Source organism: Corapipo altera, unplaced genomic scaffold, assembly GCF_003945725.1.
Source record: "Corapipo altera isolate COAL_440 unplaced genomic scaffold, ASM394572v1 1, whole genome shotgun sequence".
In the NCBI taxonomy this organism is placed as follows: domain Eukaryota; kingdom Metazoa; phylum Chordata; class Aves; order Passeriformes; family Pipridae; genus Corapipo; species Corapipo altera.
The window spans coordinates 6,308,477-6,333,748 of NW_020884873.1; the positions used below are offsets into that span (position 1 = coordinate 6,308,477).

At 36.6% G+C, this 25,272-nt stretch overlaps 1 protein-coding gene across 11 annotated transcripts in view; it reads right to left on the minus strand.

Annotated features, from left to right (window-relative positions):
• Positions 1–25,272, minus strand: part of ERC1 (ELKS/RAB6-interacting/CAST family member 1) — a 277,563-nt gene that overhangs the window by 203,122 nt on the left and 49,169 nt on the right. For 6 of the 11 annotated variants that reach the window (XM_027657007.1, XM_027657000.1, XM_027656991.1 and 3 more), the window contains exons 2-6: positions 22,030–22,446; positions 9,260–9,334; positions 7,088–7,243; positions 5,260–5,343; positions 2,556–2,723 (exon numbers count right to left, since the gene is read on the minus strand). In XM_027657007.1, the coding sequence (XP_027512808.1) occupies positions 2,556–2,723; positions 5,260–5,343; positions 7,088–7,243; positions 9,260–9,334; positions 22,030–22,446 (900 nt within the window). The remainder of the gene's footprint in view (positions 1–2,555; positions 2,724–5,259; positions 5,344–7,087; positions 7,244–9,259; positions 9,335–22,029; positions 22,447–25,272) is intronic. The other 5 variants (XM_027657027.1, XM_027657055.1, XM_027657045.1 and 2 more) reach the window with 1 other exon arrangement.

Here is a 25,272-nt window from a genome sequence, read left to right on the forward strand (position 1 = left end):
CAGCTCACTGTTGTTTGTAGTTCTAGAGTGGCAGGTGGTAAATCCATTTTTGAGATATTATATCAACATTTACCCCCATTTACAAGCAAGTTTCTTTAACAGAAGATTAAATAAAAGGTTATGAAGGTATTCTCTTTTAAAATGTTTATTTAAATATGACTTGAAAATATCAATCCCCTATGAAGATGCCTGCCAGTATATGTCAGAAACTGCACTTCTCTTCCTCCTCACAACTCTCTCTAAGTGTCTTGAGAGAAGCTAGTTATGTTTTTAACCAGTGCTGTCAACAAGTGAGCCCAAGCAGGATCTCACATTCCTATCCCATTCCCAGCAACAATGTTTGTATGGAAAGGAATCTTTTCCTTTAAAAAGGATGCAATGGCAAACATCTCAACACTGTATATTTACAACATGTTTCAACCTTATACGTGAGAGAATCACTTGTGAAGACAGATGATGATTTAATGGTTGAGCTTTCTGAAAAGAACACCAACAAGGATGAAAAAAATAAGACTATCTTTCAAAAAATGTAAATACCTTCTTGGTACTACATAAAAATTCTTAGAAGCATAACTAATCATTCTAAATACCTACTCTGACACAATGGAATAGCCAGTTTATCAAATACTTTGTATGTTTTAAGTTCATACCAGTCTGCTAGATCTTACTGTGGAGAACATGCTGGACGATTCAATCCATTAAATCTATGATAAAAATATCATTCTAAACCAGTATTGTTAATCTTTTAGCTACAGCAGCTCCTTACTGAAAGACAGACAGACAGCAAATCACCTTTCACTGTAACCGCAGATATTACATTTTACTTACAATATCTGGGAGCAAATTATGTGAATAACCTAAAAGCAGTAAGTAGAAAATCTCTCTCTCTTTTCCCTCCTATCCCCCTCCCTTCAGCCACTTTTCATCAGTAAAAAAAGTTTGCACATTTCGAAGGAAGAATCCAGTTTGGTTTTGAATTGTGGTGCTATATGAGAACCTCATTTGGAAGCACCTGGTGCAGAAAGAATATTCTCAATTATTATTTTGTAATATTACAAGTTAGACAGTAATTTTCTACATTAAAAAAGCAATTTGGCCTTCAGTTAAAATAAAAACAAAATGTTCTGAATACCTGTCAAGAGTATCTATCAATGGTATATAACCAAGTCTTTTTGGTTTTAAATATTCTGTTTAAATTTTGTACCTTTTGAGTAAATATGTTTAACTACATTAACAGCTGAAATTATGACCCTCTACTGAGGTCTTTTAGCTTGCAACAAAGTGTATTTGTTCAAGAACTTATCTCTCATGGGCAGAAAAGTATTGCTATTTATTATTTAAAAGTGAGAGGAGAAATGTGTTTCTAGTTTTGTAGGTTTTCACAATACTGCACAATGATTTAACGTAGCTATATTCTTTTCAATCACTGTTATGGTTTAAACCTGCAATTTACCTCTGAAAATGTTTATTTACATAATACCCATTTTCAATGATATTTTGAGATGTAATTTTTTTTTTTTTAAATAGACATGTATGAATCTAGGGTACATTCCTGAACTAGCAAAAAGGAAAGAACAAATTTAATAAGAGGTTTATGATTGCAAACTAGCACATTTTCACAGTTATACCCACTAATGCAATTTCGACTTTGACATAAATCTGAGTATAACCAGAAAAGCCATCTTAGAACATCAAAAGATATTTACTATGTAACTTGATTTCTGCATGTCAACAAGGCCACGTGCACTCACAGATTCACTGATTTTGGCTAAAGAAAAGCTACACGAGGGTAAGAAGTTCAGATCAATTCTTTTACACTCTTAAAATTTGGAACTTTCCTCCCAGCATTACCCATAAATTTTCTGCATGCCTATTTCACAGCTCCGTTGGCTTTCTCCCGGTTTAGCTGTAAGGACACCTAGTTTTTGATGCATCACTGCCATCTTTTGGACTTCCACTAACACTACAATTCTCCAAGTCAGGGACTGTAATGCTGTCTGCATTCATCATTTCATGCTTGCCCTTCAAGAGTGTCCAGAAGCAATACATTTATGCCCTATTTCACATCTGTTTGATGTTCAGATACACACTTGGGTCTTACACAATATGGGAATTTATGAAGTACTTGTTACCGAAACACAGTTTCGAAAATATTTTTCCTTTCTCTTGGAATATGTATCATAGAACATGAAAGCCCATATTATAGGTGTGAGCACAATCTTACATGCAAGAGTTCCTGTACATGCTGACAGTACCAGTGAAGCCTCTGCAAAGTGGATGCTACTGGAATGCTCTTCCTTTTTCTGCTCTCTTTTAGCTACAAGGTCATTGAAAATAAATCCCCCCAGCAACTCCCAGCTCAGCTGAGCACCCACACACATGTATTTGTCTTTACAATTCCCTGGCCCAGAGAATTAAACATATAATCAAAGATACAAAGCGTTCAGCGCAAGCAGTGCTGAAAGGTCATGAGATTGCATAACCTAAGTAAAAAAGAAATAAAATAATGCTTCTTATCTCTATAAAGTCAGCAACTAAAGAGTTGCCCATTTCACCTCTGTCTGCAGGATGGCAGCCCTTTGTTCTTTAGCTGTAAGAGACTCTTTCAGAACCTCGATATGCTGCTTGCTGTCAGAGAACTGATTTGTGAGGGTCTCCAGCTTTGTCTGCAAGGCCAGCAACTCGGTGTCTTTGCGTGACAGCTCCTGTTTCACCTGACCAATCTGAAAAAGAAAGAAAAGACAGGCAAAGGAAGAAATAATTTATATCTTCCTTTACAAAAATGACTATAAATACACACAGTTACCAACAAACAGTATGATACTCTCCACTTATCCCACGGAATTGTGTAGCCTTTTGTTATCTTGAATGAAAGGCCAGCAAAAATTTGTGTCATGAGCAAAGGATACAAGGAAAAAGATGGGGGAGCAATAGCATCAATTTTTCAAGAGAGGTTCTTTTTAACAGAGGCAATCTGTTCTTATTCATCTTCCAAAGGACTGATCAAAACCAGATATTTAGCAGGGATAAAGTTTTAATGAAGATGAAACCATAACAAGAAGAACCCCTCTCAGAAGCATGATGTTTGCTTTGAAATGTCAAATCAGAAAGTTTCCCTCCATGTCTCCACCTATCAATCCAGACTCATGCTTATAGAAGATGTAAAGACACCCTTAACTTCCCCACTATTTACAAGACCAGAATTTCAATCTTCTAAGATTTAATTTATGGAAGTTTCTTAAAGCAGATGCAAATATACATCAGAACAACATGAAAACTGTTTGTGGAATTGCATTTTCTTGGGAGAAATTTCCTAAATTTAACATAGTAAATTAAATCAGTACAGAAATGCAAATTTTAACAAATGTAGGTTGGATTATTTAAAAAGACAAATGGTAAGAAATGCTAAAATAAAGCATTGAAATGAGCTGAAATGTCCTTCTAAGTGCAATCATCACCCAGGACAATTTTTATTAAATCTGGGGGAAAAAGAAAAAAAAAGAAAAAGAAAAAAATTCATTAAAGAGGACAGGGAAGTCTAAATGTAGACTTATGTCCAACTTTCTAGTTTGCTTCCTACAGATCTCACAGAATAGCAATATTTTATTGCTGCATATATTATATAGCAGAGGTGGACATATCTCTAAAAACTAAACAGTTTTCCCTTTTTTAACTTGAACAATTTTGTTTGTGACATTAAAAAAAAATCCCTTGGTCTCAAAAGTATGTAGGTCAATGCTTCAAAACAGAAATTAAAGGACATCACAAACTAAAAAAAAATTGTCAAGGTCATCCTCCATGTTTGGGAATGTGTTAAGAACAAAACAATGGTATAATTTATAATTTTAAAGAAAAATTTAATTAGAATAAATGCACATACTGGTAGAAATAACTGAGAGAAAAAGTTTGAGTAAATGCTGTTTTATTTGACAACATTGTTTCAATAATGGGCTACTAAAGAAAGAAAACTCTTTACCAAAGAGTATTAAAATAGCATCAAAATAAGTCATCAAGGACTCCTGTGTTCCAGTGTGAAACAGTGTAAATGAGGAGACGAGGAAGGAGGATGACATATCTCAAAAACACCTCACAGAAACTTGGTTTTTTTTAAAATGGAATAATTGGAAAGTGTATAAGACGAATTTATAGAACTATTCAACAGTTTATTGTTCACTTAATTTAAGCATACTAGGTTGGGGTTTTTTATATTTTTACTGAAAGTAGATATGCACACAGAATGATTCTGCCACCTATTTAAATTCAATACAAAAGGTATTGATGTTAGTGGCATTATTTCTGCTGTCAGCCACTGGCCGATACCACCAGTTGCACAATACTGCCAGGCACAGCAGAACAGCCGGGAAGAGATGAATTATTTACTGCTGCTCATGTTTTCTAGAGTATCTAAACCAAAAAAAGGCCTCCTTAAAAAATTTCAGATGACACAAACTTTTCCAGTTAGTAGGTAGCCTGAACTATAGTAAAACTTTTTCAAAACCACTTTGGACTTTCTTTGAAAAGAGAGGTCATCTCAGAAAAGATGTTTACCACATGTCATTACATTAAAATTCCCAAGTAGTACCCTAACAGTCTTGTCTCTAGAAATCCCCATTTCAGAGCTGCAAGCCCACACTGCAAATGTGCTAAAGCTGTTTAGAAAAAGTGCACCACATACCATTCCACATTGCAAGAGAAGTTAAGGCAGCATCAAGTGCTCACACCTCTCTTCTTGGTGATACACTGTGTTCCCTCTTTTGAGCAAAACTCTAATTTCACAGCAAAGGAATAACTTAGGCTCATGCTGCTAAAATTGAACAATCCGTTTCAAAAGCGTTCAGCATCCAGTTTTTGTTATTTTTTGGGGAACAATGTTAAGAGGGTTCAACCCAAGTTTTCAAATTAGTTTTGTTTCAGTAGGAAAAGCAAACCTCTTTGAAAGTCTGGCCCCCAAAATGGGTGCTGAATACTTTTGAAAATCTGCTTCAATAGAGAAGAGTAAGTTATTGCTCAAACAGCTCATACCATTAAAAAGAACCAACAAAACAAATACAGATGTTCAGTCGAAGAGTGATGTTATTTACGGACACCAAAACCATGTGAACAAAAAGGCAGCTACAAGGCTGAGCAGGCTGTTAGTTCTACTTGTTATATCAAGTTGTTAATAGGGTAAGAGAAGAAAAGCTACTCCAGAAGCCAGAGAGCTACCAAGCCCCAGTGAATGGCCGCTGCACACAAAAAGATAGATCTTACTGCAGAGACCTCGGTCTGGAGACCAGCCACTCTTTTTTTCAGGTCCTCCCCTTGAGCCTCTTTGGCACTTAGCTCCTCCTTCAGTTGCTCTACCTGTCACGACATTGTTATGCTTTTAAATATTTATTATTTGTCAGCTTCTAGTTACCCAGTCCAAGTAACTAAAAGCGACAAAGAATTGAACAGAAGAATCAACACTGGTCACTCATTTTCTCTTCCATTCTTTGTTAAGTCTTCTCAAAGGTTTAATATCTGTGTAATTTCATATAGGCTGTCAGACATGAATTTGATTATGAAACAAAAGATGTATAGTTATGTTTATGTTCCCATATGCCAGGTATAGGGCACTTATCCCAACGGTTTTGAAACTGGAATTCATAAGGAAAATACATCAGGAAAAAGGACATATTTCAGCTTAAGAGGAGTAAAGTTAATTGTCAAGATACAGACACAAAGTACTATAAAATACAACAGTGAAAAAATAAATGCTGTGCAATTACAAAACAAGGTAGGACAACCAGATTGGAGATGGTTACGAGTCATGAGTAAATAGTTACCACAAAGGAGCAAATTTTCTGCAGGAAAAATAAATGAGCAGACACAACAGACAGAAGAGATCCAGAAATCAAGTAACTGAACAGATCTATAGGTCCACAGAGGGAAAGGAGAAGGGGAAACCGAAGAGTTGCTAACAAGAGAAGAAGGAAAGAAGAAAGAAAGACGAAACAATGGAAGGAAGAGATGCTTGAATCATGTCTCCATTCCTAATTTGAATGGGGTATCCTTCAGTTCCTGGAAGCAACCCAGTGGAGTAAAGGACAAAAGTATAAAAGAACAGATGTGGTTATCTTGGGGTAGATCAGTGAGTTGGTGTGAGGTAAGTGAAAGAAACACATACTTAGTATATGTTCCTACTTCAGGGCAAGTAACACTTCACCAAGATATTTGACTCAGTATTCTTTTCTTGACAAATAATTTCAAGCAGGGCAAATGCAGTAGGTTACAATTGTTCAGGACCTAGTAGAGTCGTTTTCAACCTCTGTTCCATGGATTTGTATACAGCTCGCAGGGAGTACACAGAAGTTAAGAAAAAAATTAGGAAAAGCAGGACTGTTCACAATATACTTGAATTTACTGCACAGGGGGGCCTGAATCTTCATTAAAGATCGTTAGGGTCAGCTAAAAGACAGAAACAAAGAATGAATTCACTTTTGCCTACAGACAATTCAGTAGTCAGTGTCCATCTTTATACCTGAGGATCAACATGTCTCACTGCTGTATTTCTTTTGTATTCCAAACAACATAAATTAATGCTGGCATCACCACTGTTGTAGAATCTACTCTCATTCTGACTCCACTACTGGAAGGAGAGTGAAATGGAAAGCCATTATAGTGATAGTTTGTGCTCTTTTCAGTCTTTATATAATAACAAGGCCTACTAGTTACAGAACAACAGCTACAGAAAGAAATATCCTTTTTTCAACAGACTGCATTTGAAAAGACTTTAGACCAAATAAAACAATGGATCAGCAATGGTCTAAAGATAAACACAAAATCTTTGTAAAATAAAAGAAAATCAAGCATGACAATAAAAGCAGAATTTTGGCCACTGACCTTACTGAGCCAGCATTATCATATTTTCAAATTTGAATTTAAAATTCTCTTAAATATTTACAAATTACTTTAGTGGCTTAATGGCAGAACACAATAAATTCTGTTTCCCAGCACTCGAATGGGAAGCCAGACCATAAATACATCCTGGTTGTAGTATGAAAATTTCTCTCATCTGTTTGCTAAGCTCAGTTTAACTTAATACTGTCACTTGTTCTCTCAATACCTTATTTTTCATGAATTTGGAATGACTACGGTACACCTCCATCTGCTTCATTTCCTCTTCACGTTCCTCTGTGCTCAGAGCTCCATTTGACTTCAGCATCTGAATCTCCTCTTCCAAATCCCGGAGGCCACGCTCCATGGAAGAAATTTTCGAATCCTGAAAAAGATTAGAAGAGACAGATAAAGATACAGAGTCAGATGATTTGTTAACATACCACCGGAGTGAAAAAAAGGAAGTAATTTGTTAGACGTGTACCTGCCCTGGAAATTTACTCCTGAAGTTCCTACAGAAATCAGTCTATAACTCTTTACATCTGAGTGTTCAGATACTCATTTTTTCAATTTTTTTTCTATTTTTCAAGGAAAAAGTTTTTAAAAAGTTTAGTATTTACTGAAAGAAAACATGGTTCAGGATAGGGACACAGTATACGATGAATAAATAAAGGAACATGCAGAAAAGTTGCCTTGTAATGTAAAGCCAGCATAAACCAGAGAAATTTAATTCTAATTGAATGGACAGTCAAGTATGACTGCAAGAATGGCAAAAGATTGAGTTTGTGCCACTAGAAATTTAAGTGGGGTCACAAATGGAGAACAGAAGGGCACCATAAGCTAGGAAAAGATGCAACAATCTAGTTTGGATTGGATATAGCAGCAAAGAATCTGTCAAGTATTCTGGTTTGTACATATACATATAAAACATTTCCATGTTTTAAAAACATCCAGAAAAATAAAAAAAGTCAGTCTATCATTATCCTCACAGTTTTGCAGGATGATCATTCTACTTGGTTTACTTTTCATTAGAAGTCCTATGTATTTTGAACAGCAAGAAGAGATTCCTACAGCACACAGAGTCTCATGAATACTCATGAACAGGAACATGTATTTATGGATCGTAATCTCTCAAAGCAGTCTAATTTTTTTAATTTAATTTCCCCAGAATATTTATTCTTTCCTGAAAGAGAAGTAGGATTTTAAACTATCCTACAGTCTTTCACAAACAAAACCTTTATATATTTTAATTTGATAATCAAAGAACAGTTGAACAAAAAGCATGAAAGATTTTCACATACAGGTGTTCATTCATGAGATAAGGTTTTTTCTAAAGGACCATTATGAAGATCTTATCGGATCTCCTGCTTGATGTTTGATGCTTAAGTTAAAATCAGTAAAGCAAACTTTTGCAACAGAAAATTAGAGAGCTAGTAAGGTGAAGTGATGTGTTGAAATGTGTCCAGTATTTAGTTTCAGCACTCACATCATTTCCCAGAAATGCCGGTGTGTTTCTCTTTTGATAGTAAAGACACTTATTGTTACCAGATGGTCAATTAGTTTTCATTAGTACGGACAAGAAGGATGACTAATAAAAGAATGACAGCAAATGAAAGGCCTCAGAGTGGAAAGATGTGATATGAATATGGAAAACACTGACATAGAATGGAAAAAGTTGCAAGGCAAAAAAGGAACGAAAATAAAAGAAAAGGAGGGATACAAAAAAGAATAGCTTGCAAAGACATTTTCCAATTTTTTAATTTTATTTGTCCAAACCCTGTCTGATGTGCTTTACGGGCCATACAATATGAAATATGATAGCAAAAAGCTGCGTAAACCACACACTTGATTGTGGCTCCTGAGCTCCTGGCAAACTGCCATCAATCCATTAAATACTTAAGTTAATGGTTTGAGAATTCAATTGCAAGTTCATCTAGAAAAGTTGGGTTTATGATGACATACAGACATCTTTCTAGCTATATGCTCCATTCTTTAAGTGGGTGTTGAGTTTGCCAACTTCGTTACACATAAAATGCAAAGCAGTATTTCAAATGTTGATAATACAAAAATAAAAGAACCCACATCAACATAAAAACTTAAAAATCTTTCATACTAATCTATCTTTCCCATTCTTGTAATAAAATGGACTTTTGTTTAACTGAAAGAAATCCGTGTATGCTGCTGCAGGCAGACAGAAGGCAGGTTTCTACTGTGTCTGTCTCTTCACTGATCAATAATAAATAAAATAATACAGATAATTAAATAGTGTAAAGTAAATATACTTATTTTAAATTAGAAGACTGACAGAAGTATATGGTATTTTGTAGAGTCAGTCACCTTTCATATGAAAAGCCATTTTCCAGAGAACAAAATCAACTGTGGCCCAGACACAATCATTTACCTTCATCTCAATAACAGTTTGAAGAGCCTTTGTCTTGGCTGTGTCAGGAGCGTTTTCAAATCGACGATGGATCTCCTGTACCAGCAGAAAAGAAAGCAAGAGTTAGACTACTGGCATTATGTCCCAATAAAAACATAACTACTAGAAGCTTCTCTTTTTACTACATAGCACAACTCAATGCTGCTTTCTGCTGTTACCAGTTCATACATTTTCTTTTATCACTTCTCATATCAAAGAAACGACGGGCAAAAATTCACTCAACAGAATCACAGCCTCAGTTAAAAAGGCCCAACAGAAACTACATCTTTGACTACCTACTTACTCAAAAAACTTGAAATGACAGCTGAGTCTACCAAAAAGCATATCATCTGCCTGCTAAACTAATCTAAACTCTTGATAGTTTCTCACAGAAGACATACATGTAATTCATTTGACTAGGTGTTTACTGAAAACAGTAACACTGTGGTTTCTATTTCAACAAGCTATGGGGTGCAGTTGTTGTTGATAACTCTCTCTTTCCAACTTTTTTACCCCAGAGTAGCATTATTTAACTACACAGGATGAAAATCTTTCTCCCCTGGGCCTTGAGCATTAGTCAAAGTACATGACTATATAGCACATTGTTCTAGAAGCTCAGAGTACACAGACAAGAGGACACAGAAGTACATGTGATATTTATGTTGATGTAAATTCACAAAAATAGTATGTTTCAGACTGTTTGCTAAAGAATAAAATGATAGAAAGCTGAAACAACTTGTTCTACCATATAAAGTAGGGGTTTCAAGACAACAAATGTGAACACAGAAGAAAAAATATAGTAACTATTCAACTTCTTCTTTGTCTTAAAATAGTATTGTCCTTACACCACACGCTTATGTTAAATGTAAGAATGTGAATACTGTTAGAATGTTAATCTTGTATGCCATAAAAATACTTTGGTGCCCACAGAGTACAAACTGTGATGTCAGTCAACCTAACGACAAATTGTATATGTGCCCAAATACAATCAGCCACCCACTTCCCTAAAAGACAAATCCCCAAAGCCATTTACAAACCTATATTTTCAACAGACATGGTGAAGAGATAGGGTTTTGTATGGTAGTCAGATATGCAACTTGCTCCTTATGACTAATTACTTGAATGAGAGAGGTAGAGCTGCACAGTTCTTTTCAAAATCCTGAAAACACTACTTGTAAGACTGTTCAGTCTTCTTACACAGCTTTGAAGTGAGCACGATGGAAATGTCTAATGACATGACAAGGGCCACAAGAAGAATTTTGCATAAGTCTGGCATAAGACCATTTGCATAAATTGATGTCCATGAATGGTAACAACAATAAAAGCCAGAAGAAGGTTTGTTTTCTGTCTGTAGCATCATAAGCAAGGCAGTATTTGGAATGTTCATTGTAGCACACATCCTATACTGGTATAATACCAAATAATTCTCTCTGCTTGGCTATGAGAGCACCTACTGAGAATATACATATAAAGAACAGAACTCCAAGAATCCCATTTAACTCCTTTGAGAGGAAACTAGCAAAAAGAGCTGAAGACACCCCAGTCAGATCTCGGTGGCACAATAAAATTCATGTCCGCTTAAAGAAAAGTTACATGGGATGGGAAGAAAAGAGGGTTTGAATCCCTCAAACTTCACCATTAAAAAAAAAAAAAAAAAGCTGCTTTTCCTGACTTCAAAACTCATGTATGGGAAAAAGGGAGTAATTATGAAGATGATTCTTTAAGCTTAAGAAGGTGAAGAAAGATCCAAGAGTGAAAAGTATCCTATTCTGAATTGCACAAGCTTTCTCTAAATACAGAAAGTTGTATCTCCAGCTGTTCCTGTCACATCAGTTGTACAACCATCCAAGTCCTATTACTGTAAAATAAAATGAAGCAGTTTGATAATAGAAAAGAAATTAAAACAAACTCATGAGCCTTTAGAAACTGAGAAAACAAAGGCTAAGATGATGGTCAAAACATAATATGCCATAAATCTATTTTGGACACTATTATTTTTATTTTAGTAGTTAGATAATTTCCACTTGTGCAGAGACACAGTTGCTGACCTGAGAACATAGAATCAGCTACCACCATAGAAATGGAATAGAAGGAGGAGAACAGTAAGTCTGTAAAGGGATGCTAACACAACAGTGCCTGCTTTCTACATTGCACAGTGTTTTCCCAAACAGAAAATTCTTCTAAGCTGCTTCTTTAGAAATGCCTGAATCTCCTCTGTCTGAAGTGATGCTCTGCACTTCAGCAAAGGAAATGTCCTACTTCTATCATCTTAAGTAATTCCACTGCGACTTGGATGACATAACCTGCCGAAAAATAACACCTCCCACCTCATGACTGCATAGTAAGGGTTTAATTTTGGCAACGTGCCTGTGATTCTGAGGAGCCTGAGAAAAAAGGCTACAGGCAGACTGAGCCTCCCTTGAACACAGATTTAAGGGCAGCTGCTGAAGGAAGGTGGTGCACAGATATCCATTCTAATTATGCAATACAGGTTAGGTACATGTGGCAGAATGGAGAAATACTAATATATGGTATCTCTGATGTATTCAGATTCTATTGTGGACACACATCCCATAGGTGAATGAAAATTAAGATTTTAATCTACAAAACAGGATTTTGCACAATCATTAAAAACGTAGAGCCACACACAGATATCAGGATCAGAAAAACACAAAATCAATCCTTCATTCCTTGCAAGTTATCCATTCTGATAAAGTAATAAAGGACTATTCCTTGGCATTAATTTCACATACAAAGGACTTTCAAATGTAATTGTTCCACAACAGATCAGTAAATGCCAGCATCTTTGTACCTTTGAATGTAATCTAGCTTATTAAACAAGGAGTGGCTCTTATAAATCTGTGTTATGATTTTATAGGTTCAATGATTATTTTAAAACAGATGACAAAAAGGGGAAAAAACTTGTTCCCAAGGTATGCGCAACATACAGGCTTTTCACTGCTAAATATTATTAAAAATATGCACCATGTTTCAGTTTAGCCAGTGGGATCTTCTAGCCACCAGATATCATCACAATATTGCCAGAGATATTGAAGAATGCTCTGTTACCCCATTTCTGTTCCAAGTTTTATGTTTAACACTCCATTATTACAAGTTAGTAGAGTTTCTACAATTCTTTGACATAAACAAGAAAAGTTTTAGGTGGAGGGATGTCTTATTGCCTGTCTGGCACTAGTGCTACCACTACAGGTATACTGTGTCCACTTTGTGTGACTACAATTTAAAAATGATATTGATATATTTAACAGAGTTCAAAGACTGACTGCAGGAACAAGATTTGCTCTTAGGGGGGAAAAAAAATCAAAGTAAAAATTATGATGCAAATTGATTCCAACATTAAATTACATTTACAGGCAACAAGAATTCAAAATGGGTTGTTCTGGCCTCAAAAAAACATTAGGATTCAATAACTAGAAACCGAAGGCTAAAAGCAGTCAGAAGTTCTAAACAGTGTGGTCACCTTAACCAGAGCTGGGGTTTGTATTTCATCACTGCCAATTTTTAATTAAGAACAGCCATCTTACTCTTAAAGAAGATCTACCACAGAAAAGATATAAAGGTGTGTATCATTATTACCTCTGGCAAGTAGGTCTACAAGGTAGCACAGTACCCCATGAGAAATCATACTGTCATTTTCTGGTCAGCATAATTACATAGAACAGTTGATCAAAGACACTGAGAACACTGAATACATAAAGAAAATAGCTGTGATAAAGTGATTTTAATGTGCCATAAAGAATTAGAAATTCTACAGGTTTTTTTTCTTGACCAAGAAATACCAAAATAATTCAAAATTAGAGAATATAGTTTAGAATTGAAGGAGTCCTCAATAGGCAGCAGTATAATCACTATAAATTATACATGTGTGCATAAAAATAAAAGTAGGAGTTTGGTCTGAACCTTTTCTTCCTTCATAACCTGGCCATATTATTATTCATTACTATTTCCTGCATCTGATTTTGCATGGGATTTAGAACAAATGTGAAGGTGTACTTTCAAGCAATTATGTTTTTATAGTGGTGTAGGCTATCTGCTTAAAAACACAGCAACTTATCTCTCAGTAGCCACAAGATAAGCAGTTTCCAAAGCAATAAAGGACATGCCTTCCATTTCCCGCCAAACTTACATAATCAGGCAGTACATTCTACAGGAGTAAGAAAAACACATTATTTCATACATAATTTCTTTTTCAAAAAACTGTGAAAAAAGTGTATAATTAAAAGCACAGTTGTAATTCTGACTTTTTATTATCCTAACTGGTCTATGCATGTCTGAGTATCATCAAATATGATGTTCTGTGATGGAGCTTTGTATCATTCAGTGGACTGGAGAGTTTTAGTTGACTAAAAACTATTTGGTTTTATTCTCCAACATGTAGTCCAGGCCTTACTAAATTAATGTTTTATCTTTTGTACCTAAAGTTTAGTTTCTCAGACAGCTTTTCTGTCTACCTAGATTTTAGCAACCTAGTTCCAATTAATTACAATGAAATGCAAATGTTACAACTAAAGGAAAATTTCAGTAGCATCCATCAGTTCAGAATTAACTGAATTAACATCATTGTTAATTTTAAAAATTATTTAAGAGATATATAAGATAAAATAGATCTTTAATTGTGTAGAAGGACAAATCATACCTGACTAACTTGATTTTCTTCTGCAGTGAAGTACCTGGCTGTGTGGGTAAGGGATGAGCAATGGGTGTTGCATGTCTTGACTCAGGGCCTTTGGCATGGCCTCCAAACATCCTTGGAGGCAAATTTGTGAGACACAGACTGGATAAGTGCTTAACAAAATGGGTGGAAAATCAGCTGGACTGTCAGGCTCAAAGCCTAGTGAGGAGCACTGTGAGGTCCAGTGGGCAGCTGCTTACTACTGACAACCCTCAGAGCTGATACTGTTCAGTGCCTTCATTAATGATCTGAAGGGTGGGATGGATTGCACCTTCTGCAGGTTTACAGATTACATGAAATTTGGGGAAGACATGAATTGGGAGAAAGCAGTGTACCCTTGATGTAAAAAAAACCCCCAAACCCAAAAAACAAAACAGCCCAATTGCATCCTGGGCTGTATTAGCAAAAGTACACAACCAGGAGATGGGAAGTAGATAATTCTCTCTGTGCAGCTCTTGTGAGAGCACTGCTGGAGCACTGTGCCCAATTCTGGGCTCCCCAGCACAAGGAAGGCATTGAAAAGCTGAAGGGAGTCTGACAGAGAGGCACCAAGGTGGCTGGGGCTGGAACATACAATGCAAGGAGAGAGGGTGAAAAAACTGTGTTTGTTTAGCTGAAAAGAAAAGAAGGCTTGGAGGGAAACTTGATGCTCTCTAGAACTAACTAACTGGAAGTTGTAGAGATGATGGAAACAAAAGTCTTTTCAGACGTGGAAGGATGATAGGCAACAGGCAAAAGTCAAAGCACAGAAAATTTAGACTTGTTAATATGAAAAAGATTTTACCAAATGTTGGACCAGGTGTCCAGAGAGGTTGTGGAATCCCCATGGCTTGAAACTGCTCATTTGAGCAGAAGGTTGCATGAAATAACCTGTGGGAGAGCCCTTCAATCTGCATGACTCATTTATATAAATATCTTTACTACCTGGGGCCAGAAAGTGACTGAATAGTGTTACAGTTGTTTAGTTTCAAGATTTTTTACGAGTATTTTTCAAAAAGTGCTCGATACCAGTAATTTTAACCTCTATTTCAGCAACACATAAAAATGAACTGAAAAAAGAATTTATAATAAGAGCCCTGTATAATTTATTTCATTGCTATTGGAGTTTTGCTACAAAAATGTTAGAGTTATACAAGTTTGGAGGCAGTAATCATGGTAGTTCCTTCAGAAATTATTTCTGCATTTTTCCACTTGTCATTTCCTGCATTTGCAAACCCAATCAACATAATTCCCTGTAAAAAAAAACCTGACTGTACTAATAAAGAGCATAACTTTGAAAGATGTACTGAAAACTGCAAGCACATCCATAATGGGGGGTTGCCAGTAGCTTGGAAGTTCAGTTACCCCTGGCTAAAGAAACTCATCTCTCTGCTTTGCAATTTTATTAATCCATTCAGATGATTATTTCTAAATCCAACTGAAACCTCAGATATTAGGACACTTAAGTTTGTTAACAATGGCATCAAGTAAAGTGAAAATTAAAGCACAGCTTCCAGTTAATCTCACTATTCCAATCAGCAAGAAACAAAAGAAAAATCCCTTGAAATTTCAGCATTAAAGGCAAGATAAGATGAGGGAGACCAATTCAAACTACCCCCTATTACTTCTAAGCAGCAAGTCATTGTGTTGAAATCTGACCACAGAAGTGGGAATTCAAAAGCTAAAGAAAAGTCAACAAAAAATTAAAACCTTAATCATGTAGAACTTTATTTACATATGTGTTAGTCTTAATTTTTTTCTCTTCCTGATTATTTAAGGTGCAAAAGCACTCATTTTGTACTTAAATTAGCTTCCAACTTATTAATGGTATTTTCAATTTTTTTTTTTCTTCTACTGCAATGTTTCACATTTGCAGAAATAAAATTCCACAAATTTCACTACTACTGAAGAGAAGTCCAGGATAATACTAAAATCTCCAAGGAAAGTATACCAAAGATGTAATTTGTAAACAAAGCAAATCATGTAATACATACTGATGAAGAAAATCTTCTAATATAACAAAACATCAAAAGACATTAAAATTTAAACATTTTAAACCTCTAATCCCCAGCGAGATTTATGCATTGTTTCACATAGTTTTTTAAAAATCCCTTCTGAAGGGGATGGAAGTGCTAAACTGAAATAGTAAGAAATTATGCTATATGAAAATAAAAAGGAAAAAAATCTCTTTGAAGACTAGTACATTCATATAGAAAAAGAAGTTTTGAAAAAGATTAAAGAATTAAATCTCTACAATTTAACCCCCGTGCTAGAAAAAACAGATGAATAAACCTACGGATGTTTTACGGATTATTTCCCTTTGATGAGACCATAACTATAAAACAAAAAAAATCATCCTGACAGATGACTGCAGTTCTGATTTTTTCCCATTCACTTAATACCAACACAGTATTGAATTATTATAAAAAAAATTGGAAATTTTCTATACAATAATCAGAAAGTGTTTAAGATTTTTTGGTAGTTTGGAAAAACAGAAAACAAATATGTTATTTTTCACCCTAATTTTTAAACTTCTGAAGAACTATCAAGCTACCAATCTCTGAACTGAGAAACAATGAAAATAATATTACATGTGTTTAAACATTTTTAACTGTCATTCTTTTGTAAAGTGACACATAAAAATTCCAAACTACAATGGTATTAAAGAAGTAAAATGTATAAAGAATAAATTATGCAGGCTCTCAAGCTGCAATAGCCCATTTTCTCAAATTTTAACCTACAAAAGCTCTGTATGTTTTAAAACTACTTACCAGCAATCAAGCTAGTGTAACAGAGACATAACTATTTAAATTATCTCAATTTAAGTCACTTTCCCCTGCCATGCTTTTCTAAAATGTCAAAAAGATGATGCAGCAACATAAAAAGCAGAAACTTAACCTTTTTAACTCATCAGAAGGATATTCTCTAGTATGATGGTGGTAAGAGTTCCAGTTACTGAATCCATCTACTCCTGCAAAACAAAAATTCTCTCTAGAACTATCTAATTTATGTTGCAAAATCTTGGAACGGGACAAAAGTGTTCTTTGAGATAACTCTAATTGCTCCAATTAAAATTTGTAAATCCTCCTCTGAGCCTGGAGCAGAAAAGGGTAAGAATTTTAACACACCCATGGAAAAAGAACTTGTTTGCAAAACTCGTCACAGTTCATTAAAATCTGGTCAGATAAGGGAAACAACCTTTCTCTTCACTGGGCACAGTCCAGTGGGGCTCCAATGGTATGTTTAGATGGGACATCCATCCCTTCTCAGTGAGCTCCATCCTGCTGCTGCTGTTTGGCCCCCACGGTATCAAGTTTTGATAATCTAAAGCTAAACACACGTGTGTTAGAGCCCAGAGCGCCTGCTCACTGCTCTGACAGACTGCTACCGAGTGGAGAAGGAATAGAGAGAGCTCACAGAAATTCAGTGCCAATTCCCAGAATAGAGTGGGCACTGTTCGATTCAAGATCGCTACCCAGAGGGATTGGTTCTTGCCATAAGGCCATACTGGATAACTGTGATGCACTTCACAAACAGGACTTTGTGGAGTCACCATCTCAACAAACACTGAAGAAGACAAATAATAGCTTTTTCTGCCATAGCCTCTTTCCTTAAGCTCATTGAGAATGAGTGCCCTCATGAACAATCCATTTCAGTGACTGTTTTACATACAAAACCACCCTTTATTTGTTGAGCACCACAGCCCTAACTCCTTCATTCAGTTTTGCACTCAGTTGTAATAAAAGTCCATTTGTTTGAATGGGCCCAATTAGTAAAAAAAATAAAATATTAAAGAAGTCAAAACTGTAATTTACTACCAAACAGTTTTTTGTCACAGTGTAAAGCTACTGTTGTTTCTTGCCTTGTTCCACACCGCTGTGGAACCTAGAACTGACTCCTGAAGAAACAAACCTTAGAGATAAATAGCCTTCCTTCTGTTTCCAAGTAATGGCTGTGCTCAGCCATCTGTTCTTACATCCTTTTTGGACTGTCCTTACAAATCTTAGTTTGCTCACAGTACTCCAAGTGTTTAGAACACCAAGTATGGATGCAATCACATCATAATCTGCTATAAATTGCACCAATATTTGGTCTCTTAATCTGTGTATCTGAGAAAGATGTATTTCTACTCAGTGCATCTAGCATTTTGGGGAGGGGGGAGCAGGGAAGTCGTCAAAAAGAGCACAGCAAGCTTCATTATCTTCAGAGCCATGTGCTGTCACAGCCATCACTGAAAATTCTGCAACAGGCGAGTTTGGAACAATGAGGTGCAGTTAATGCAGCTTGGGAGCTATTCTGGAAGCTAAAGTCCAGCTGCTGGATATCATCAAGTATTTCTTGCCGGTATGATAATAATTTTGTTTCTGAAAGTTAAGTTTAGAATACCAACAATAAGATGAATAATTGTCACTAAGGCTGAAGAAGGGGTATTCAAAATAGAAGTCATCTTTTTATAAGCTGTGAAGCTTAAGCTTGTTTTCTAGGGTAGAGGAATGTGATGCAGCCACACTGTTATCTGCTGAAGTCAGGACATCCAGATCCATGTCTGTGTTCCAATGTTCAATGAGACATTTAATTTTTCATTATTTTGTGTTAATGAGAAACTGCCCTCTGTATCAGCAAGCTGCCAATCCTACGCTGAGAGACTGTCCCCTCTATCAGCAAGATGCTATCCTATGCTACACAGGGGATCTTTCCTGGAAAGATTTTTTGAGAATCTCCAGAATTCAGGACATTTGGGAAAAGCCCGAAAGAGTCAAATTGCTTATGGAGATACCTCTCACTAGCTGCAGAAGAATCCATTTCATAATCTGGATACGGGAGACTGAGACAGTGCTCTGGGAATGATCAAAAATATGTAATGTCTTTTACATGAGAAACAATCAAGGAGCAGAGGGCTTTTCAGCCTGGAAGAAGAGAGAACTTGGAAAGGACAGAACAATTTAAAATTGTGAGCACACAGTTTTGGTAGTGATCACCTGTTCACTGTGTGTTCCAAAGCTACTGGGAGACAGGTTTAAACTCAACAGAAATAAGGCAGGTTCTTCCTGCAACAGAGAGCAGGGCTGTAGAAGCACTTAGCAAATAATTCTACAGCTGCAGAAGTTCATGTGGGCTCAAGAAGACACTGACTGCATACCTGGATGGCAGATCCATGGAGGATGCAAAATAGACAAGTCACAAAAAGTTCAAGAAAACCCTCCTCTGTAAACAATCAGGAAGATGGGACAGTTTTACAGGGAAGTATCATGTTGACCTTTTTCTTACCCTTCCCTGTGTGTCTGCACGTGGCCATTATGTGAAACAATGCAGGACTAAAGGGACTGTTGGTTTGAACTGGTACAGCTATTCCTTGGTTATAATCTTATCAGAACCACAGCTCTGGTTTCTCTTAGATTTTATTCTCCTTAGGAAATGAGTGCAATCTTTAGTACAATAGCAATAACAACAAAAGCTGAAGAAATCAATCAATTCACATTTCATTTTCAAGGTCATAGTGCTGACCACTGTAACTGCACTGTCTGCCTGAGAAGCTGTCTTATGACCTTGAGTCTTAACATCACACTTGGAATCACAGGTAGGTTTAAAGTTGAAAAATTGAGGGGATACCTTTTTACTTTAAGATGTAGATCTTTAGCATTATTCCCAACAAATATTTTACCAGAAATCTAACATGTTTGCAGAGTCAGAAACAGTACTAGTGGATTCTGATACCTCAGACCTTGCTTTGGCTAAGATGGTCATGAATGCTATTAAATTTTTCTCAACTTTTCTAATGTGTTAGAACATGAAACATAAACGCTGACCTCCCAAATACTTGCAAATCCCTTTGAGATACTAATGCTTCCTTTAACAGCAGTATTTAAAGATGAGTTTAGCATGCCTTTCCAGATACTGGGAATGCTAGATATAGAATCGTCAAGGAAGTAAATTCATTTCTTCAAGGTAGCTCAAAAAATTCCATAGTTAGTGTCTGGGGGAGCAAAGGACTAAAACAACCTGAAGCTATGGAAATAGAGGTAAATAGATAATAGAAGGTTGGTGGAGGGGGGTGATGCAGACACATCTAAGAGGCTCTGCAAAGAGACAATTTCCAGCTGTGGAACAGTGATAGCAAAAGTGAACAAGATCCTGCAGAGCAGAGCAAAACTTGGTGGTGAGGAAGCCAGATGCAGTCAGTTCCAGTTCAGCAACTTCTGATTTTCCCCAGCCTCCTGGAGCCCCAAGGCCTGAGTTTCATGAAGTTAGGTCTGAGGTCACTTAGCTCAGCCTAGCTCAAGCTCAAGGACAACACACAGGTACTAACAAAACCCTTCCTGTTGTCACACAGTTCCATAAGGGGCTAATTTGGCATCTCTGCACACAGCACCATGTTTCCAAGGCTACTGGGGTGCTCAGCTTCAAGGCCAGATCCCACACCATAACAATGGCTTGAGCTACAAATTACACTATACTTATACTTCTCAGTGAATTAGAGCCAGGTGAGCAGCAAGGAGTAGTTAATTTTAAAATACTTGATAAACAGCATTTGCACTTTAAAAGTCAGTAAGTCATCTCTACCTCTGCCCTAGTCATCTCTAGGAAACCTTTTACAATAAAGACTAGGATTTAAATGACTGATGATTTCCAAATATGTGTGAATGAAACAAGAATTCCTATCTCTCAACATCTACTCATCAGCAGCAGGAACAAACGTAACCGCATTCCTAAAAAATTACAAAGCTCCTGCCAGCTTTTCATTTATGTTGCTGGACTTAGAGCCGAAACAAATGGAAGCCATGTGAGGCTCTTCCTGAAATAGTTACAAGAATTGGAACAGAATTATCATTGGTTGCTAAATAAAGGAAAAACTGTAGTGTAGAAACTCTGGAATCATATTATCTTCACTCCAGACACTCAAGAGATTACTGCTCTAAAAAAATAAATCTGGCCTAAATCTGGCTCAGAAATGCAATGGGCTCCAGCTTTCTTATATAAATGCTTGCAACAGCACAACTACAATGGGTCAGGCCACGGAAAACATATGAATAAGAGGTATTAAGAAGTATTTATTTGTTGCATACACTTATCTCAAAAACCTCTGTGCCAGGCCTTGCTTTCCTGGCTTCTTAGAGAGGGGGCTTAAATCCTGTGTATGTGTAGGGCTTTCAAAAAAAAATGCTGAACCATGAAGTAACACTCAGTGTGCAAAACAGGTCATTAAATTCACACACATAACACACATACATGTGTAGCTATCAATTCATGCCTTCAAACCTCAGATGTGTGTAAAATAATCTTAACATAAAATCTTATCATCAGTGAATACACATATTCACATACCTGTGCCTCTGCAAAACCTTGTTGAATCACTTATAGAAATTAATAGTAGGATACTTTATGAGGCAAATGCAAGAGGAAAGTACAAGAGGAAAATGCATTGAATAATATCAAGAAATTTAATTACGCTGGCTACACAATAACTCATTTATTTTCTTTTATTTATTTCCTAAGATATTTGCATTATATATAGCCTATATTTTATTATAATTAGCTTTGAATGATTAAGAGTGAAGAATGCCTGCCATTGTACTCCTGTAAGGCACAATAGAGATATAACAATGGTTTTTCTTTTCTGTTTTCAGAGGGATTGTGAGAAGGGTTTACTATGTGTGCAGCAGTGTCCCTTTAAGTAATCTTTTTTCTGCCTGTGCATCCAGGGCAGCTAATAGTTTTATCAAATACCCTTCACAGCAAGACGACTGTTTCCATGGAAACTGTAGAGCAATCATCCATTATTCTTGCAAAGATTTCTCTCAGCTCTCACCTAAATACAGGTAGCTACTTTCACTCAAACTACAATAGAACAGACAAATTCATTTTAGAGGATGTGTGACAACTCAACTCCAGAGCTTCCTATGGAGACTACAGGGAAAGTGGGGCCTACAGCACAAAATTCCAAAAGGGACATGCGAGGAAGCCATAAAGAAATTTTAAAATAGCCACAAATTCTGTCCAGCTTACAGAGAGGATGGAAGATTCTTTCCTTACAACTGTCAAATGGATAGGAGACAGAGTTGACCTGAGCTCTGTCACTTACCTCTCTCAGCATGTTGTTTTCTTTTTCCTTCTGTTCAAGAAGGCTTTCCAAGTGGTGCACGTGCATCTCTGCCTCAGCCAACCGCCTTGTTCGCTCATGATCCTCCTCGGTGGCTTTTGCTGACAGACCTTTACTCTGCAGCATCTCCAGAAGCTTTTTGATGGACTCGTCACGCGCATTTAAGGTCTGTTTCTGTGTCTCAATGCGCAGTTCCATCTCTTCCAAGGTTTTACGTAGCAGGAAGAGCTCCTTGGCCTGGCGCTCGTGCTCTGCATGAAGTCGTTGGAAGTTTTCCTCTGTCAGCTCTGCCACGAAGGGCTCGCTGGTTCTAGTGCTGCTGTCCTGCTGGAACAGCTGGTTCAGGTCTCGCTGGATCCGAAGCTCATCCTGGAGAGCCTGGATAGTCATCTGCATGTGCTGAAAGAACAAATAAATAAATAAAATCAGAGGATTCCCTCCACTGGAGAAATATATAGACCAGTATGATCCACATCGGTCCTCCTGAACTACCAACCTAAAGGCAACCACAGCACCAACAGACCAACATTATTTTTTTTAAAGCAGAATTAAGGTAGAAGTGGATGATACTACAGAAATTTCAATTCCCTCCTTCTATGCCTGGCAGAAGTTGCTTAACACTTAGAAGATTCTTATTCGAGTGACTCTACCACTTCCATCAATTTGAGTGAGTCACTATTTCAAATGGGAAATGTTATCAGGCATTTGTCAGTAAGCTGAGAGCTTAAAATACTTCTTTTTTCCAAATGTTCACCTACCCTATAGAAGAATTTTCCATAAAAGTCTTAGACTAGAATTACTATCTTGACAAAGCAAAGGGACACGTGGCTATTAGAATTTACATACTCTCTAATAAAATGTAACCAGCCATGAAGGTTGCCAAGGTCTTCAGTACTAACACTACACATAGCACAAATTTCCCAGTTAACTTACAGAAGAAATTCCAGCATATCAGGAAGAGCTGCAACTACAGAAAACTGGATATATGCTGGCTGGGGAGAAGGGTCAGATGCAGGAAATAGCAATAGATCCTGTCTCAATGACTGTGAATACAGAGGGTTAATATAATGGGATAATATAATGGGACAATACAGGAGAAGCACAGTTTGTCTAGAAAAATGTCTTCACTTCCTATTTCGATAAACATGCTTTTTCTTCTCTGCAAGACAGAAGCATCAAGATAATAACAGAGAAGTACAAACACACTGAACAAAGATTTGATTACCAGGAATGAGATGCACACCAAGTAATACATCTCTACTCCCTTAAGTGAGGCAGACATGCTTACAATTTAGTCTGAATGTGAACAAGTCAGATGGACTGATCCTTAGGGTCTACCTTTATATTGCAAAAATCAGTGTCTGCAATACAGCAGCTTCCCACATTCACTAGGCTAAAGTACTAATTAGTATAGGTTATAATCTATGATCAAGCTTGACGCAGGTGATACACTGTTAAGGTCTACAATGGTGCCAAATTAATAAGTTTTACATAAATCCAAATACTTGATTCAACTCAAATACTTGTAAAAAAGAGGACCTGTAGAAAGATTTGGGTTTAAGTATGACTTCAAAAATATATTTATCTAAATTCTTATGTGAAATGCTTTTAAGATGTTAAAAACATGTCTGGACATGGCCTTGGCAACAGGCTCTAGATGACCCTGCTTGAGCAGAGGGGTTGGACAAGTTGACCTCCAGAGATTCCTTCCAATCTCAACCACTCCGTGATTCTAGGAAAAGACAGCAGATAGTATTTGTAACACAGTTACCTACATTTAATCTGTTTTAGAAACATAAAGGGTTAGTTTGGTTGTATAGAATGGCGCATAAAGAGAGTCCAATCCCATTTTCTTTTAAAAAGTCAGTACTTCACACTGAGTATTTCCCCTCCTTTTGTGTTCTGGCCTAAGAAGAGCTTTTCAAAACCAGAGGTGCTGTTACACATCCAGTTGACATAAGTCCACACTGCCACTAAAAGGAACAGTCCAGCCACTTGTCCTTCCTTAGGTGGCTGTCACTGACAACTGGTCCAAAGCTTCACCTGGCTGAAAATCAGCCCCATCAAAACCAAACTTAATGTCTTTCCAGCCAGATCTCAGGTCCACAGGACAGTGTGACTACATCAGTGCTGATCCTGGTGCAAAGTAGGGGTGAAAGGAGCTGGCAGAGAAGAAAATGGAACCATCCTTTACGGTATCAGCATAAACTGAAATCAGCTTAAATACACAGCTCTGTGGTTGGTGTATTGGTCTTTTCTTTGATTTCAGTAACACAATGTTTGGCAGTTACTAATTCAGTTAATCAAAAACTACACTTCACGTTGTAGAATCAGTGTGACAATATAGCACAGTATATTAAGTGAGGGAGTAAGCAATTACTCTGTTCTAAAAGGTATATTGTGGATGCTCCGATTTATTTTCAAGTAAGAGATTAAAAAATATCTGAAGAGAATCAACATAGATTTTAAGACTGGTTTTACAAATCACTTTTTTTTTTAATTAAAGATCTCAACTTTCAGTTATTGTCATTTATCCAAGCTACAGTCAAAGTGAGAATGTCAGAACAACCTTCAAGTCTTATAACTGAGGTACTACAGGTAGGCAATCAAAACTAGTACATCTGTTCAATTAATGTATGTCAATTGAGCTGTAAGAGAAAACCTGCTGCAGTCATTTAAAGATTTGCCTCGTCTGTACCTACCCAACACCAATAAAGCCAGTAGGACAACGACAGCAGTAGTGAGAGAATGCCCTCAAATTTTGTTAAAATTAACAGTAACTCCCCTAAATAAACTTTACAATTCCACACATGAGTTAATTCCATTTGTATTTGAGAAGCCCTACTTATGCACAGCCCAGCTGTGTGTTGTTCCTCCAGCTAACAAACAAATTCCCACATGCTTCCACCTGCCTCTCCACATACTGCCACTTCAGCATTTCCTTTCTCCCAAGCAAGAAAAAAGCTTCTTCTGAACAACCACATTATCTACTAAATGAAATTACTTCCTCTACTCAATGTTGTCTTGGAATCAAACTTGGGTTATTTATAAACATCAATGGACCAAATCACCACAACTAAATTCTTGTATTTTTATCATTTGATCTGCTGTGAAATGTCATTTCAGGTTACATAGGCAAAAACTGTGTCTCAGACCCACAGAAATTATTTCTCCCAAAGCTTGAAAAGTCTCCATGGAATTTCTGGGTCAATGAATTATAAGATT